Source organism: Octopus bimaculoides, chromosome 6 (assembly GCF_046866305.1).
Source record: "Octopus bimaculoides isolate indiv1 chromosome 6, ASM4686630v1, whole genome shotgun sequence".
Taxonomy (NCBI): Eukaryota; Metazoa; Mollusca; class Cephalopoda; order Octopoda; family Octopodidae; genus Octopus; species Octopus bimaculoides.
The window spans coordinates 42,681,208-42,699,062 of record NC_142933.1 but is presented as its reverse complement, the minus strand read 5'-3'; the positions used below and the strand labels follow the sequence as shown (position 1 = coordinate 42,699,062).

Sequence of the window (17,855 nt, the reverse complement as noted above, 5' to 3'; positions counted from 1 at the left end):
TTTTAAAAGTAAGTTTATTAAATTCTGTATTGCTGTATGTTTGGCTATAACCCTCCTTTTAAACATTACCTAATTCTGAAAACACACACACACACACATATATATACAACCTGCTGTTGTAACAGAGTATTGATTCCAATAGGTTAAATAATGCTGTGAAAATTGAAACTTCTTGAGATATTTAATTTATTTAGTTATTGCAGTCTCTCGGAGGTGAAAGAAGCTGTTTTATTATTGCTTTTTGGGCAGGGGGTAGGGCTTGTCTCATTTGTTGAAATAGAGGTTTGCAAATCAAGCCCCTAATTAAAAGGTGTAACAAAAGGTGTAATGCCAAAATGCCTTTTTATCTATAACTGCCAAGTATTTTCTATTCAGAAGCTTGCTCGAATTAACTAGAGTTAATTTTTTATTCGCTTTCTATGAAAATTTGCTGTGCTATTGTATGTTGAAGCACTATCTTCTCTGACTCTTGCATACAGACACTTCAAGAATCCAATACTATGCCCCCCAGCCTTTAAATGTCATATAAGCCCATACTGTCCCTTCTGGTGAGTCTGTTGAACTGCCATTATCTCAAAGCACTAATTTACCAAACTGCCATGTTTTTATTTATTTAATATTTTGAGTTTTTTGGGGTCTTTTTTTTTCTTTAATGCCAAAATATAATTCCTTCCATAAATGTTTTTTTTTTCTTTTTGAAGCAAAAATTCTAACATGGCTATGATCTCTGTACTTATGAAGAATTATTCATGCACACACACACACATGCACAAACAAACATACTCTTACATACACACATACACATGTGCATGTGTACAATGAAGTTGCTTGCATATAAAGAAGGCAATTTGATAAATTGCCAACCTCAGTTAGAATTATTTACAATCAGAAGTTGATTGGAATTATATGCTAATTTCGTGTAATGCCATAAACATGACAAAGATTTTTAAAAAATGGGTTTGCTTTTAAAACCCTTTTTAAAACTTGCTTCACAGATGATGATTGTTTCCATAGTTACTGTGTCATCACAGTAATAGGTTAGTTTCTACAAACAATGGCATCATTATATAAGATAGGCATTTACTAACTTGATTCCTTACTAAAGAGCTGGTCTCTTTTATAATAATAATGATGATGACGACTATCTACCAAGTTTTATTCCTTTCTACTCTTGTGCTATTGAACTATGAAATGATAATAGTGTGATTTTGATGAGTTAATTACTATAGGTTTACATTAATTAGCTTTTGATTTCTATTGATTGATTCCAGCTAGACTCAGACAATTCTTTGATATTTCTATCACACATTTCCCCCCCCCCCCCTTTATGAATTTATATATTTTTTTTTTAATTTGTGATTTGATTAAAAAAGTAATAAAAAAAATGTAATGTTTTCTTTTTCCTTTTCATTGTTTTTTTTTTTTTATTAATATTTAATTTCATTGTTTGTTGGAGAAAAATATATGAACTGCTGAGTTGGATATAATATCAAGGGAATGTTTGTATATCAGCAGCCCCTGAAGTAGAATTAAACACTGATTAAATGGCTCCTTGAATTTCAGAAAAGCACTAATCTGACATATCATCATTTAATGTCCACTTTTCCATGTTTGCTTGGGCTGAATGAAATTTGTTGAGGCAGATTTTCTATAGCTTCTTGTCTCTTCTTGTCAGCAACCCTCACCTGTTTCCAAGTGAAGTAATATTCCCCACAACCAAACATGTTAACACAGAAGATTGGGAATGAAGGACCCCTTTGCATGACAGTGACATTTGTTTACAACTATTACATGAAACCAAGGCAGGGAAACAGTAACACACACACACATGTACATACACATGATATGTACATATATGCAGTGAGCTTCTTTTAGTTTTCATCTACCAAATCCACTCACAGGGCCCAGGGCTATAGTAGAAAACACTTGCCCAAGTTGCCACACAATGGGACTGAACTTGAGACCATGTGGTTGGCAAGCAATTCTTATATCACACAGATACGCTAGGCCTATATATTTATGTAATTAGAATATAGAGCATTGTTTAAGATATTTTGGTTGAATAAATAACCGGAATGTCTGTTAATTGCTTTTCACACTGTTTTATATTCTCTAATTATACATCTTGTTAGCTGAGGAATTGTAATACCCCCTTGTACCTTAATATATCCTGACATCTCATCACCACCACCATCTCTCCTTTTCCAGCTGGGGTAGCTATGAATCTCCTCTTCAGCAAAACACCTGTCCCTATCCCTAAATCATACTCTTGCCTCTCAACACCTGGTATAAGCCACCTCCCTCAATATTACACCCACCTCAGTCAAGGGTCTTGTTTTGAGAACAACTTAGTGACCTCACTACTGCCAGTGACATGAAAAAGTACCCAGTTTACTCTGCTAAGTGGTTTGGTTATAGGAAGGGCATCCCCAGCAGATCCCATCTGACCTATGCAAGCATGAAAAAGTGGATGTTAAAACGATGATGATGATAGATTTTTAGCTCCTCATCCAATGTTTCTCCATATGTGAAGATGAAGAAATGAATTCTATGATTTGTCCCTCATGATCCTTCTCACCATGCAATATAGCTGATTAAAAAAAGTGGTGGTGGGGAGAAGAATCAGCCCCAGTACTTGGCTGGTACTTAATTTATCAAATCTGAAAGAATGAAAGGCAAAGTCAACGTCAGTGGGATTTGAACTCAGAATACAGAGTGTCACATCAATACTGCAAGTCATTCTTACTGATGTTCTTTTAAGAATTCTGGTACTTAAGTGTTCAGCCTAGGAGCAATGGAATGCCTACAACAGGAATGTATTCACAACTAATGAAATGGCAATCTTAATACATTTATTTATTACACAGCAAAATTCAGAATAATGTTACCAATACAAAATTCAAGTTTTGTATTAGAAGTAGCTCAATAATCTAAGCATTATCACATACTTCTGTATTTGATGATAACGTTTACATCACTGAGCTACTTCTAGCACAAAATTTGAATTTTGTTCTACTTAAGCAGCACTTTTTCACATCAACAAATAGATTTTATGCTATTTGTATATACTTTTAGGTAACTGTTGCAGACTCATTTCCGAAGTAGGCTGAGTACACAACACTGATGATGAGAAAAAACTACCATATATTGTTCTCATTCATTTCTGGGGTGATTTTGTTTTGCCTAGCTTTGAAGTGTACTGAGTTTTTTGAATGTTATATGTCTTTAAAGGGACCTCCCTTAAACAAAACACTACAGCTACATGTATTTAACAACACATACAATAAGTATGTAATATTGATAATGCTACTAGTATTAACAATATTTATAGCTATTGTGGTAGTGCTTCATGTAGTATGTTTATTGGTGAGTGGTATCAAATATGAGTAATTTTCCACTGTCTATCTACTTCGTGCCGGTGGCACATGAAAAGACATTCGAGCGAGATCATTGCCAGTGCCGCTGGACTGGCTCCTGTGCAGGTGGCACGTAGAATACGCCATTTCGAGCATGGCCATTGCCAGTACCGCCTGACTGGCCTTCGTGCCGGTGGCACATAAAAGCACCCACTACACTCTCGGAGTGGTTGGCGTTAGGAAGGGCATCCAGCTGTAGAAACTCTGCCAAATCAGATTGGAGCCTGATGTAGCCATCTGGTTCACCAGTCCTCAGTAAAATTGTCCAACCCATGCTAGCATGGAAAGCGGACGTTAAACGATGATGATGATGATGAGTTTCTGTATAACTAATAGTATTTTTGTAGTATAACATAGTTCATTGTTGTAAGCAGCAGCACTATAAAACTGTTAAGTGGTTGCTTATCCTGTGATACAGTGTTCAAGTCTTTCAATAGTCTTGGAGAAAATAATGGGAAAATTTCTCTAATACATTCTTCACATGAAGACCGGGTCCTCCATCAACCCATTAGGGTTACAAAACTAAGTATCACCCAATAATCCCAATTGAAGATTTCTACTAATATTTGCACTCATGGGTTTTGGATTGTGCAGTTAATATATTGAATCATTTAGCATTCAGAGTATTCTGTCAAATGTAATCCTTATTTATTCACATTATTTTGAATTAATCATCGCTTTGAGATTCCAGTGATGTGATTGCTTATTTTTAGAATGATATTGTAGGGTATGCACGTGAGGCTAGATATGGCCAGTTTGAACATAAAATGAATAAAACATTTGGGCCAGACATGGCTGGTTTAAATTCTAAAGGGTTCATATGTGTAATAGAACCATAATAATAGGGAAAAAAGCAATAGTTTTGAGATTCCATTGAGTAATACCTTGAAATTAGGTAACAGGAATTTGCTCCTGGTGGGGAATTTTAATGGCTGCAACTGGGAACACCGTCATATACTGAAATGTTGTGCAAGGCTGAAGAAATTGCAAGTTTCCTGAATTTCTGTTTTGTTGCTAAAATGGTAGAATCGAGACTAATTTATTTTGGTCTGTTTCAAAAATAAAGAATAAACGGTTATGAATATATTCTAGCCTTGGAGAGGAAACTGCACCCATTATAATTTACAAGTTAGGCTGATTTGGGTTGAAAACTATGACAGTAGGAGAAAGAAAGAGGATGTCTTGATGGCAAATACTAAAGTATAATGATCCAGAGATAGCATTAAAAAAATAGATGGATTATTGTGGTGGAAAAAGAAACTTGACCGAATTATGGTAGGTGTATCTTGCCTGGACCAAAAGTATCCAGGTTATTTAGCTAAGGGTAAAGAAGGAAGGTACACAGTTGTATCTTGCATAAAAAGAAACAGATAGGTATAACAATGCTCTTGTGGATATGAAAACACAAAAGTGTGAAGATGAACAAGATCATTGGCAATAAGTGTGTCTTTAATGATCCCTATATAATAATAGCTGATATAAACGTTGGTTGATTCTTCAGTCATGTTTTACATTGTATAGAGAGAGTTAACATAAAGGGTGCAGGATGAGTGCACATACTAGGCTTTGTGGCAGACAATGAGTAAAATGCTACTCTCACACCCACTGAGAGAGAAAAAAATCATAGAGATAGAGAAAGAGGAGGAGATATACAAACAAGAAATTTCATTTAAGATAATAAATATTTTACTGTTGAAAATTAGTTTTTATTTCATTATTTTTTTATAAGCACCAATAAATTTAATAAAAGTTACATTATACTTTATGTATATCATATTTCTGATATTACTCATGGTGGCAAAAGCATATTTACTATCATATGACTGGTAACACTCTAGTATTGTATAATGCTAGGTGGAAGTGTTGGACAAAGATATTCAATGATGTCTAGAGAATATTATCCAGTTTCAGCTATATGATGGAACTCAGTAGCAGATACCTCATAGGAGACATTATATGAAGTAATTAAGGTTTTTATATCAAATCAAGTAAGATGTCTTGGAATCTGGAATTGTTATTTGTGGGTCTAGGAAACATTTTGAAAGGCCGAAAATAGTTTTAGCACAATTGGCAAAAACATTATGACGGGATTGTAACAAAAACATTTGTGTTGTGACTGCCATCAATAAACACGAAGACAGGGAAAGCTGCAAGAGCTTGTTATTGCAATACAAATAAATACACAACACTGAAATGGTACAAGGATGTGTTATTTGAAAGTTGTTAATTAGGTGAATAGAGTAAGGAAATTATAGGCATCTCAAATTAATGAAGATACAGAATACAGTTAATTAGATGTGATTGAAATATATAGTAGGTCATGGTACTATAAATAAGTAGATTTCTGATAAGACAACTTCTAAAAGTAATATTTAACAAGCCTAAATGACTCCAGCTTACTGTTACTGAAGGACTTTTGATAGGAATCCATTTTTTTTTTCATGTGGTTCATAGTGAATTGAAGCTATTTATATTAAATGACTAAAATCAGATTTAGGATAAAAAGCAAAAGCACTTCAAATTAGGTTCATGCTTTTTACATGCCACTGGCTCCCGTGCCAGTGGCATGTAAAAAGCACTATCCGAATGTGGCTGATGCCAGTACCCCTTGACTGGCCCCATGCCGGTGGTATGTAAAAAGTACAATCCAAACGTGGCTGATGCCAGTACCCCCTGACTGGCTCCCGTGCCAGTGGCATGTAAAAAGCACTATTCAAACATGATCGATGCCAGGCCCACTAGACTGGCTCCTGTGCTGGTGGCACATAAAAAACACCCACTACACTCTTGGAATGGTTGGTCTTAGGAAGGTCATCCAGCTGTAGAAATATTGCCATATCAGATTGGATCCTGGTGCAGCCACTGGTTCTCCAGACCTCAGTGAAACCGTCCAATCCATGCCAGCATGGAAAATGGATGTTAAACGATGATGATGATGATGATGATATATATATATATACATACACATGCACATAACATTATTGATCCCTTAGCTTTTAACACCAATCACCGACCATACTTATTATTAATAGTAAATAATAGCATATTTTCATTAAATAGCTCAATAGTTTATGTCAATAAAAAATTTCTGGTAGCTTTTGTTTCCTATATGTTAATTTTTTTCTCTCCTCTATCCCTTACCTTTTAAATGATTGCAATGCATGAGCTATAAAGTTTGATCTTATTAAAGAACACACTAATACGTGTCTGTACCACTTTATTCCCTTCTACCACCCACCCTTTTCTACTACTGCTTCTATGAAGGATGTACATGTCTCCTTCCCCTCACAACTCATTACCAGCTCTCACTAGTGTATAAGTATGATGTAGTGTGCACTTGATTACATATGTTTAAGTATAAGGGCACAACGCATATATATATATATATATATATATATATATACACACACACACACACACATTGGTAAATATGTGTATTTTATGTCAAATGTGTGCATATGTGAGTGTGTGTATATGCTCACATGTATATAAAATATAGGTTGAGTGCTTAAGTTCACACATACACTCAATGTTACCAGAAGCCACTTGTGCCCAGCTAGAAGCATTCACTTTTTCGTTGCCTCTTTCTGCTTCTCTCTTCATCTTTGCAGGTGTTTATCCTTAAATATTTAGTGGGATTGATGGAATTTATAGTTCATGTTGAGTAATAAGTACTTGTTTCATTGAATATGTGCAAGGACCTACTGCCTGTTTGCAATTGTTTTAAAAAATCATCTTTTCTCTAGATGCTGAAAAGAGTTATCCAACAATACTCCCACTCTTCCCGTCAAGTCTACAACCTCAGAACTGCTACAATGATAGGTAGGTCTACTAAGATTGTTGAAATGCAACAATAGAGACATGTAGATGTGTCCTATGTGCAAGGGGTAAGGTGGAGGGGAGCCTCAGTCAGACTCTTCATGGGCCAGGAACAAAGTAAAATATTTTTGTAATGGTAACAGTAATGGTATGGGTTATATATGCATACTCCTGACAGAGAAATGGGCAAATAAAGTCATTGAAGTAGTCAGAGTATTTGATAGTATTATCCAAAGCTAATCTTTGATAAGGCAACACAAACATTTTTCTCTGCATATGGTCCACAAGCTGGACTAGCAGATGAACAGAAGGACTGTGTTCTATGAGGCCCTTTTGCAGGTTAGCTCAATGACAAATAACAATGGCCTTATTATCATTGCTTGTGAATTCAAAGTCATGTTGGGAAGCACTTCAATGGTGTACATAGAGGTTCTAGAACTGAGGAAAGAAGAAGGCTGCTGGAGTTCTGTGATGCAGATGATTTGTTGATCTGCAATACTGATTTCACCTGATCACCTATTATTCTGGTAATTTCACAGCCATATTGACTACATTCTCACTAGAAATAGGGACAGATAGATGCTTGTGAATGCAAATTCATTCCCTGGTGAAGCAAGTACAACCCAACATAAGTTAGTGGTTCAGATTTCAGGCTAGAAGGACTCAGAGACATAAGCCAGTTTGGGAAAGGAAGATACAAAAGATTAAAGATCCATTGAATGGTTAGAAATTTAGAAAAGTAGTAATTGAAACATTTGATGAAAAAGAAGAGGAGATAAAGACATATAGCATAAAAGGCAACTGGAATTTCTTATGAGACAACCTGCTGAGGGCTACAGACCAAATCTGTGACTGGTGCAAAGTCCCAGCCAGATTGAGGGTGATGTGGTGGTAGAATAGTGACATAGACAGCCATAACAATGAAAATTAGGATTGAAAAGACCAGAAAAATGGGAGCAGAAGAGAATTGTATCAGGAAGCTTGGTACAATGGTGCAACTCAACCAAATGTAGAAGACACCATGCCCAAGGTGTCATACAGTAAGGTTAAACATGGAACCATGTGGATTCAATGCTAACTTCCTAAAAACAAAACTATGTATATGTTTACTTTTGGCTTATCAGATTTTTTAAGTTGGCCTTCTTAAACCCAACTAGATATACTCAAAAACTCTAAATGGCATTCAAAACTACTGACAGGTTAAAAACTGTGAACTTTGGTTTTTCCGTGTCATTGTTATAAAAATATTTATTTTACTTTAATCAAAACTCTTAGGTATCAAATAGGCCAAATTGATAGAGCATCCAACAAACTTCCTTGTGCTATTTGTTTTGGCTCTTTGCATTTTGAGTTTGAGATCAACATTGCCTTTATCCTTCTAGGTTTGATAAATCAAAGTACTGGTTCAGGTAGAATTGTTAAAGAGTTGGACAAAATATTTAGTGGGACTAGTACAGGAAAAGAAAAAAAGCAGAGAACAACATTGGAGGTAGGGTGAGAGTAGAAAATTATGACTGGAAATGATTGTTTCTAATTTGGGCACAAGGCCAGTAATTTTAGTAGGAGGGATTTAGTTGATTAAATCAACTCTAGTACTTGCTTGGTACTTCATTTTATTAACTCCCACAAGACTGAAAGACAAAAGTGAGCTCAGAAGGAATTGAACCCAGAAAGTAAAGACTTAGAAGAAACACAGATATTTTGTCTGATGTTCTGAGTCTGCCAGCTTGCTGCTTTATTAAACTAGAAATAATGAACGAAAGATTCCTTTTAACACTACCATTACCAGTCAACTGTATTTGACTGACAAAAGTCACAGGCCATGACCTCCACCCACCTCTGATTAATCCATTAAAGAAAAATTATCATTGTCATCATCATTATTACAATCATATAAGATGCATTCCAAAAGTTTGGAAGCTTTTTGGGGAGAAGCAGTTATAACTGTCCTAGATTATGGTAATTTTAATACATCATTACTAGACATCTAATAAACTGACCTGCCAACTTTTGTTATTTCAGGTAGAAGGAGATGGCTGTAACCACACTTTAAATACATCTTGCTAAACAGTGTTTGTCACAGCTGACTAGTTTGTAGAATGCAGTTGAGATGTGATGACCATTTGGAAGCTTGTTGTGCAATAAAATTTTTGTGTTAATCTGGGCAAAAATGCTTTAGAAGCTTATGAAATTCTCCAGACTGAATTTGAACTAAACTGCATGAGTCATTTTCTGCTGGCACAAGAAACCAGATAAAGCAAATCCCCTGGGAAGCTTATGATGATCCCTTTTTTCGACAGCAAGGGTGTCATCTACATCCACTGGCCAGATGGTCAACAAAGAGAAGTTTGTGGAGGAAGTGGTTTTGCAGTAAAAGGCCAGAGCACCTGCACCAGTCCACAATTTCATCTTGGAGCCTGGTGTTGCCATCCGGTTTCACCAGTCCTCAGTCAAATCGTCCAACCCATGCTAGCATGGAAAGCGGACGTTAAACGATGATGATGATGATGATGATGTAACCAACTACATGACAAAACTGTCCCTCGCCTTCCATACAGTCCAGACCCTGCTTCCTATAATTTTTGGTTGTTTCCCAAGCTGAGGGAGAACTTGAAGGTGAGTCATTTTGAAGACAGTGAGAAGATGAAGGATGCTGTGACAAGAGTCCTGGGTACCTTCCCTTTGAAGGATTTCCATGGAATTGGAGTGCTACAAAAAATGCATTGAAGTCAGAGCATCCTGCTTCGAAGGACATTAGAGTTTTGTACTTTTTTGAAATTAATAAATGTCTCTCGTGAAAAAGTCTCAAATCTTCTGGAATGCCACTTGTAATTATTTTTGCTTTTAGTCATTGGGCTGTAACCATTCTGGGGTACCAACTTCTAAGGATTTAGTCCATCATGTCAACCCCAGTACTTCTTTGTAGACTAGTTTTAACTGAGTTTTGTACAAGAGTAGAAAGAAAAACGTACAAATGTTTTAATATCAAATGCAACATTTTACTTTCATTATATATAACAATCCAAGCCAGGGAACATTGAAATGGGATGCAGTATGGTCGATCTGAACTATTTTGGCAAATGAACTTATTGAATAAGTAATGAATATCACTAGATGCTGAGTAGATGAACAGAGAACAAACTGTCAATGGCTAGGATCAACCAGTCCAGTTAGCAAACTATTGCTATCGTCTGTAGTCGTGGCATATGCCGATGAGATATTTCAGCTAGTGAAAGACCAATGTGATTAAAACTCCAGCTATGCATTCATGCTGCATCATTTGACTGAGATATCAAGTATGGAAAAGTTGCATTGGTCCAGGCAAGCCACCCGACCATATGATGATGATGATGATGGATTTATGTCCTCAGAGAAAGGCACTACAGGTAAGTGAAGTACATGGTGAACTTGTAGAATAATTAAGAAGTAGGTCAAAATGCCTTGTGGTATTGATTGCTTTGGTTTTTTGTACTCTGAGTTCAAAACTACCTGAAGCTAATTTTACTTAAGGGATGAATTGATAAAATTGTTAGAGTATCCAATGAAATACTTCCTAGTATTCGTCCTAGGTTTTTGTGTTTCAAGCTCTTTGATGGTAAATTTAATTCATTGCATGGTTTCATACCATCATTTGATCCTTGGCTTCTTTTATTGAAGTTTATTCTATCACAGTAATTTGGGCCAGGTTTCTGGTTTTAGGATAACTTCCTCCCTTCCACCCACAAGTACAGACAACAAAAAGAAAAGAAAAAGGATCATGGACACTGCCCTTTGCTCACCTTATCCTCAATGTGGGAAGTATTCCAGTGTAGTGGCGCCAAATTATAGCCACCATTGAGGAAGTACTATCTGCACATGCGCAAGGGACTTGCCTTTCTGGAAACCCCTCAAGTGCGCATGCGTAGTAAAACTAGTACTTAAAGAGTTTGTTTCACTTTCTAAGCCTCTTGAGCGCGATACCTTCGATGTGACAACACCTTGCTCCTCAACGAAGCACTCCTCACCACGATGCCATCGATGTGATAGCTACTTGCTCCTCTGGCATGCATCAAGGAAGCTCTTAACCTTCCAATACCAAATTACAACTTAATCAGCGGCTGCGAAGCTGAATGACACGGGATTTGTAAAACCAAGCATCATCGAAAAAAATAAAACTTATTTTTATTATGTTGTTAATTGTTCTACTGTTACTTCATACATAATTATGTTGAAAGGTGATAAAGAGAGACTAATGTCTCTATTGCAACTATCAACCTTTTACACCAGTATAAAAAAAAAAAAAAACTCTGATCATTCATGAGGCTTGTGGCTGTTTAGAGATGAAGTGTTTTGTAACCTAGAAAAGCAAACCAATTTCAGGGATCAAGGATGAGGATTTTCTTACTGAATTCAGCAGAATAAAGTGAGTGGATGGTAGTAACTACCATGCAGTAAAAAAGGGTTAAGTGAACAGAAAATAGATCTTCAACAGGTTACTGTTTGAAGAAGTAAAAGTAACTCTTCGTCAGGTATAGCATACAACTGTCCACTGATGATGTCCTCAGTGGATGAACAAATGCAACAATGAGTAGGTGGTTAGCCGTAAAAAATACACACAAAGGTAAGCTGCCTCAGCTTTGTTGTCAATTGGAATTAGGCTAGGGTGGAGATAGTAAGGCCTTGCATTTGTAATAGTGTTATAGTTTGAGTTGTGTAATGAGTAATTAAGATGTAGTGTTGTTGTTATGTTGTGACTGTTGGTTAGCTGAAGGCCAGCTCTGATCTAGTAGACTTATTTTCAATGATGTTTTAGCCATCACTGGCTGGCTGCCTTTCATTCACATATAGTGTATCTAGGACTATATTATTTAATGTGTTCTACATGATTTTCACAACGTTCATGTAGAATGCCCTTTGATGGGTCAAGAGGAAAGGAAGAAAGTAAATTCAAAGGGAAGACCTACAACCTTTATCCTATGCGTTATCCTAACAACCACATGATTGTAAAACAAACTTCTCATCCACACAGCCATGCCTACAACCATTTCAGTAATAAAAATACTTCTACTACAAGTAATAATGATATATTGTAAATTCTTCTTATTATACTTCTCTACATTTTAATTTATTTTCTATTTATTTTTCTTCAGATTTTAAATCATAGATTTTATTGAGTAAAACAGGAATTCGGTAAGGAATTTTGTTTAGTAAACATAAATTATACAAACTATATCTGAATTTTAGATATTTACATGAAAGAGTCAATATTAAAACTACTGTCATGATGGTGGTATTGATGAAGATAATGATGGTGGTGATGGTGGTGATGATGATGCTGACAATGATGAGAACGACAACGATAAGGTAAGTGATGATGATGATGATGATGACAATGACAATAATATAATGGTGATAGTAGTAGTGCTGGTGGAGTTGATGGCGATGATGATGATTATGATGATGATCATCATCATGAAGATTATAGCATTTAAGCCTATTCTCAAAAGAAATAGTCTAGAAAGAATTGCTTCATATATTAAAATACACCTAGTATTTTTTTTTTTTTAAAGACGGTACTTAAAATAATTGAAAAGATTGGTTGCTCCCACCACACACTTTCCAGATTAAAGTATATAAAAGATAAATTATTGGATTTGTTTTTTCTTTTTTAAATGAAAGAGCGGGTAGAAAATTGCTAGAAATGGTATTTAAAAAAAAATAATATGATGTACACAGAAGGTAGGTAATAAACATATACTGTACTGAAAATATAATGCTAAAGTTGTTGACATTTTCTGTTTCTGTTTTGTAGATATAACTGACATTCTGTGTGATCTTGTCATGAAATCAAAACAGGGTGAATGTCCTTGAAACCTTATGACATAGTGAAGGGCAAAATCTAATGCCTGTGAGGGTAGCATCAGTATATTATGTATATTGCAATTAATATAGGAGCATCCCTATGATAGTTAAAAGCTATGATAATTAACCTTATTAATTAATGTTACAGATTATGTTGCTTGTTTTTTTTGTTTTGTTTTTTTTCTCTCCTCATTAGTCATTAATATCGGTTTTAAAATAATTATGAAATAAAAAAAAAAGTGTTACCTATAAATAAAATTTTCAGGCTGCATGGCTGTATGGATAGGCACAGGCATAGGTGTGTAGTAAGAAGTTTGCTTTCCAGGTGCATGGTTTTGGGTTCAGTTCCACTGCATGGTGACTTGGGCAAGTGTTTTATAATAAAGCCCCAGGCTAATCAAAATCTTTGGAAAACAGACACTGAAAGAAGCTCATCATCATCATCATCATCATTATTGTTTAACATCCGTTTTCCATGCTGGGCATGGGTTGGACGGTCTGAGAAGAGTTGGTCAGCTGTCCAGACTCCAATTGTCTGTTTTGGTATGGTTTCTACAGCTGGATGTCCTTCCTAATGCCAACCACTTTACAGAGTGTGCTGGGTACTTTTTATGTGCCACCAGCATGAGTGTACTTATGCAGTGCCGGCACAAGTGCATTTTATGTGGCACTGGCATGAATACATTTTACATGGCACTGGCATGAGTGGTGTGTGTGTATTTATCTCCTTGTATCTTAATGGATCAGAAAAAGAGACTGATAGAATAAATACCAGACTTTAAAATAAATAGATACTGAGGCCAATTCATTCAATTAAAACCCTTTATTTTAAAGTCTGGTACTTATTCTATCAGTTTCTTTTTCTGATCCATTAAGATACAAGGAGAAAAACACACACACACATACACACCACTCATGCCAGTGCAGTGTAAAATGCATTCATGCCGGTGCCACATAAAATACACGTGCCGGTACTGCATATGCTTTTAAATAAAGTTTATATATATATATATATATATATATATATATGTTCAGATCCACAATGAGCAGAACTTACCTGTAGGTATTGGTAGTACAAATCAGAGGTGCAATCTGTGTGGGTGTTTTTTCAGAACATTGTCTGGTTTAAAAAGCCACATCACACGCCATGAAAGGGCTAAGGTGTAGGTGCAGGAGGTGGTCAAACTCTGTGTAAGGAGTAGACAACCACTATATATATATTTTTTTTTATAAACTTGTGTGTGTGTTTGTATATAAAAATTATTTTACATTAAGTAGCATTGGAAGCAGGGATCAAGAAGTCTCTTTAGACTTGTTGAGACTATGACAACCACTTTAGTGTTCATGCCATAATAAACATGTACCCAGTAGACTCTTCAAAATGGCTGAACACAAAAAAAAGCATCCAGTTATAGAAACTTCGTCAAAAATTAAATATAAGAATGAGATTTATATTGATCCTTCTAAGAGAGCAGTAATTTTGAATCGAAACGAACTTGCACTAATAATTCCTCATAACAGGACAATCCATTCGGATAATCTGGAGGAAAACCTCCACAAAAAACCCGGATTACGCAGCTATGCTCAAAGCATAAAAAAATGCCCTCTCTTCTTTCTATAAACACAAAGAAGGTAGTATCTCCCTGTCTACTCTCACCTTCCTTTTCAAATGATACTTGACGAAATTGATGAAAGCAGCCAGTTTGGAAAATGCCAATCTTCAAACCTCTCAGACGAGTTCACAAGTTTCTTCTGCCACAGCCACCAAGCAAAGTACTAATCTCCTTTCCCTTCTAAAAGAAGGTGGCTGGCCAATCTTCCTTACAGACTTGCTAAATAGCCAGATTCGTCCTACGTCACTAATTGTTCGATGCAAGCCGACAGATTGCTAATGTGGACACTGAAAGATGTCTCGAACAACTGAATCCCGACTGTAGCACTGTTATGCCAAGGACTTTTGAAAATTGTCTATCATCTCCGACCTGAAAGTTCTCCAAAAGAGGCGACTCGGACTGTTCTTGTCGATGCCTTGATTAAATCCTATGCTATCATCGCTCATATTCTCAAGTAGCTATCTACAGAAATCTAGAGTTGTTTACAGTCGTATCCAGCTGGTATACAGCGCGAGTGCCTGACAATATTCTAGAGGCCAAAAGCCCAACCCCGGTCTCCGCTTGACATATGATCGCAGCTTGGTAAAGATGAGCTGCAGAAAAGACATGTCGCACGAAATAGTAATCATAAGAGTGGCAATGAGACAGAATCGTTAGGGTATCGGAGAAGATATATTGCAGAGTTTGTTCCGGCTTCTTAAACTCTTAGTTCAAATCCCTCCAAAATCAACTATGCCTTTCGTTCTTCTCTGGATCAATAAAATAAAGTGCTAAAGTAGTGACTTGCCTTATCCCTAATCATTTCTGGCCAAGCTGGCACAGTCGTTAGAGCGTCGGAAAATGCTGCCTCTGAGGCCAACATTGCTTTTGGCAGTTCTTGCGTACCAGTCAAGTACAGAGGTCATGGACATTTGAGGGAGGGGTTGATATTGACTACACGTCCTCCTTCAGTATAAGTGTTTGCGCCTATATTAGAAACGATTGTTTTTTTATCTTTTGTAAAAAGCCGGAAGTCAAGATATGGAAACACAACAAACATGTTTTAGTTTTAAACTAATATAGTTTTATATTTCACTTTTTTTGCTTTCAATTAAAACAGCGTTTTCACATCTCAGTTTCTGTGAGAACATTCATCCCTGATTCATCAGTATATACCTATATGTGTATGCGTTAACAAAACACCAGCTTATTGGGCCACAAGTCCAACGCCATCCTGGAGTTAGATGTTTGTACGTGTGTGTTTGACATATATACAGGCAGAAGTATATATCTGTATTTACACACACACACACACACACAAACATTAAGCAGGGGAAGTAACCGTACTTTGCACGTTTCACAAGCGTTTTATTTGTTTTCAGTTTCTCTTTATTCCTCTCTCTTTCTCCCTCTCTTTTTTCCTTTCCGTCTCATCCTCTCTTATTTCTTTCTTTCAATTTTATCCTTCACACTTTTCTCTCTCTTCACTTTCCTAATCTTTTTTCATCTCGTAATATTTCGAATTTCGTTTTTGTCTCCCTAGACACAACATTTCGAATTTTTTTCCGATAAATTTTTCATCGTTTAATCATTTCATTCCTTTTCCCGTTTCTGTTTTCGCATGATTCTTTCTACTTGTTTTAAATTCATTTGATTTCGTAGTTCCAAATCATTGTCACTAAAAGGTGAAGGTACTTCACCTTTCCCATGGTCAAACATTCTCTACCAACCATATAAATTGGCGTTTTTAACCGCTCATTCTTCTCTGCCTCTACCTGTCTATTTATCTCTCTATCTCTCGCCTAATCTACCTTCACACATCTATTCTTCCTGTCTGTCTCTCCTCTCTTAATCTACCCTCACATTCTCTCTTTCATACTCTCACTCTCTCTTGTCCCATTCATCTACCCTCACTCTCCCTCTCTAACTCTCACCCTCCCGTACTCTCTCTCTCTCTAAGTCAGTAGATCTCGATGCGTGAGTGAGGAGTGAGAGTATGAGTCTGAAGCCAACAGACATGGACCTTCCAATTGATGAAATAGTACTCTACAGAGATGAACACGGTAAGGCATAATACAATTACATCAAACGTCAAACTTAACTATTCCTATCACACAATCTACCTTTGCAGTCGTTTCCACACATTTTATTTACCATATATTTGTCTTCAGCTATCTCTAAACTTATTCCGAACTCAATATTTTTACCGTTATTCTTCAGATTCATTCACGTTTGTTAATGACAAACATAAGAAGAATAAAATAATAATAATGATAACTTCTTTTTTCAAATGAAATACTTGTGTCCGATACTCATTTGAAATGTCCTGTAGATGACCTTTACGTACGTACATACATACATATATGCATATATAAAATTTCTGTTGATTCACCAAGCAATAAATGACAAAACTCAATACGTAAATGTAGAGTATATGTATATTTTTACATATAAACGTGTGTGTATATATAAATGTATATGCGTGTATAGATATGTGTATATACATGCATATATATTTGTATATATATATAGATATATGTGTGTGTGTATCAGTGTGATTCTTATTGTTGCTTTGATTCCTCAGTATTATATGAATACATTTCTTCCATCTACCCGTAATATTTCAATATTGCTGCACCTCGCCCACGCATTAAAGCGTGTAATGCATATATATATACATATATATATATAACTACGAATTGGTCCTCTCCTCACTCGACTTGGTTTCCTCATGACTTTCTGATATTGCACATTTATTAAAAGAAATTTTCCTGAGATGCGTTTTTGAGTGTGTAGATTACAATTAAGTTGATATAGTTTAAGGAAACAATTTGAAGGAGTTTCGGATCACCTCGCCTCTCACCTTTGATATTGCCAATTTACATAACTTTAGCATTTTTCACTTGTTTCAAATTTACATATTTGAAATATCAATATTACGCAATCTACGTCCTCGAAAACGTATTTCTTCAAAATGCCATTTAAGCAATAGCCGGAATGTGGGGTAGAATGATCCTAAACTCTTTAAAAATAAAATTTAATGGTAATCAAAATCATCGTAACCTATACCCCCCCTCCCAAAAAAAAAACATTTCTCTGCAAAATTTCATTTGTAAAAAAAAAAACATGCATTTTTCAGAAAGGTATGAGGAAACAAAGTCGATGTGGTACCGGAATGTAGTATAGC

General features: G+C 35.9%; 1 protein-coding gene across 1 annotated transcript in view; it reads left to right on the top strand.

Moving 5' to 3' along the window:
• The first annotated feature begins 16,062 nt into the window (after positions 1-16,062).
• The window catches only part of LOC149135040 (synaptojanin-2-binding protein-like), a 54,170-nt gene continuing 52,377 nt past the window's right edge, over positions 16,063-17,855 (top strand). The window contains exon 1 of the mRNA XM_089353797.1: positions 16,063-16,731. Coding sequence (XP_089209923.1) covers positions 16,665-16,731 — 67 coding nt within the window. The 5' untranslated portion in view covers positions 16,063-16,664. The remainder of the gene's footprint in view (positions 16,732-17,855) is intronic.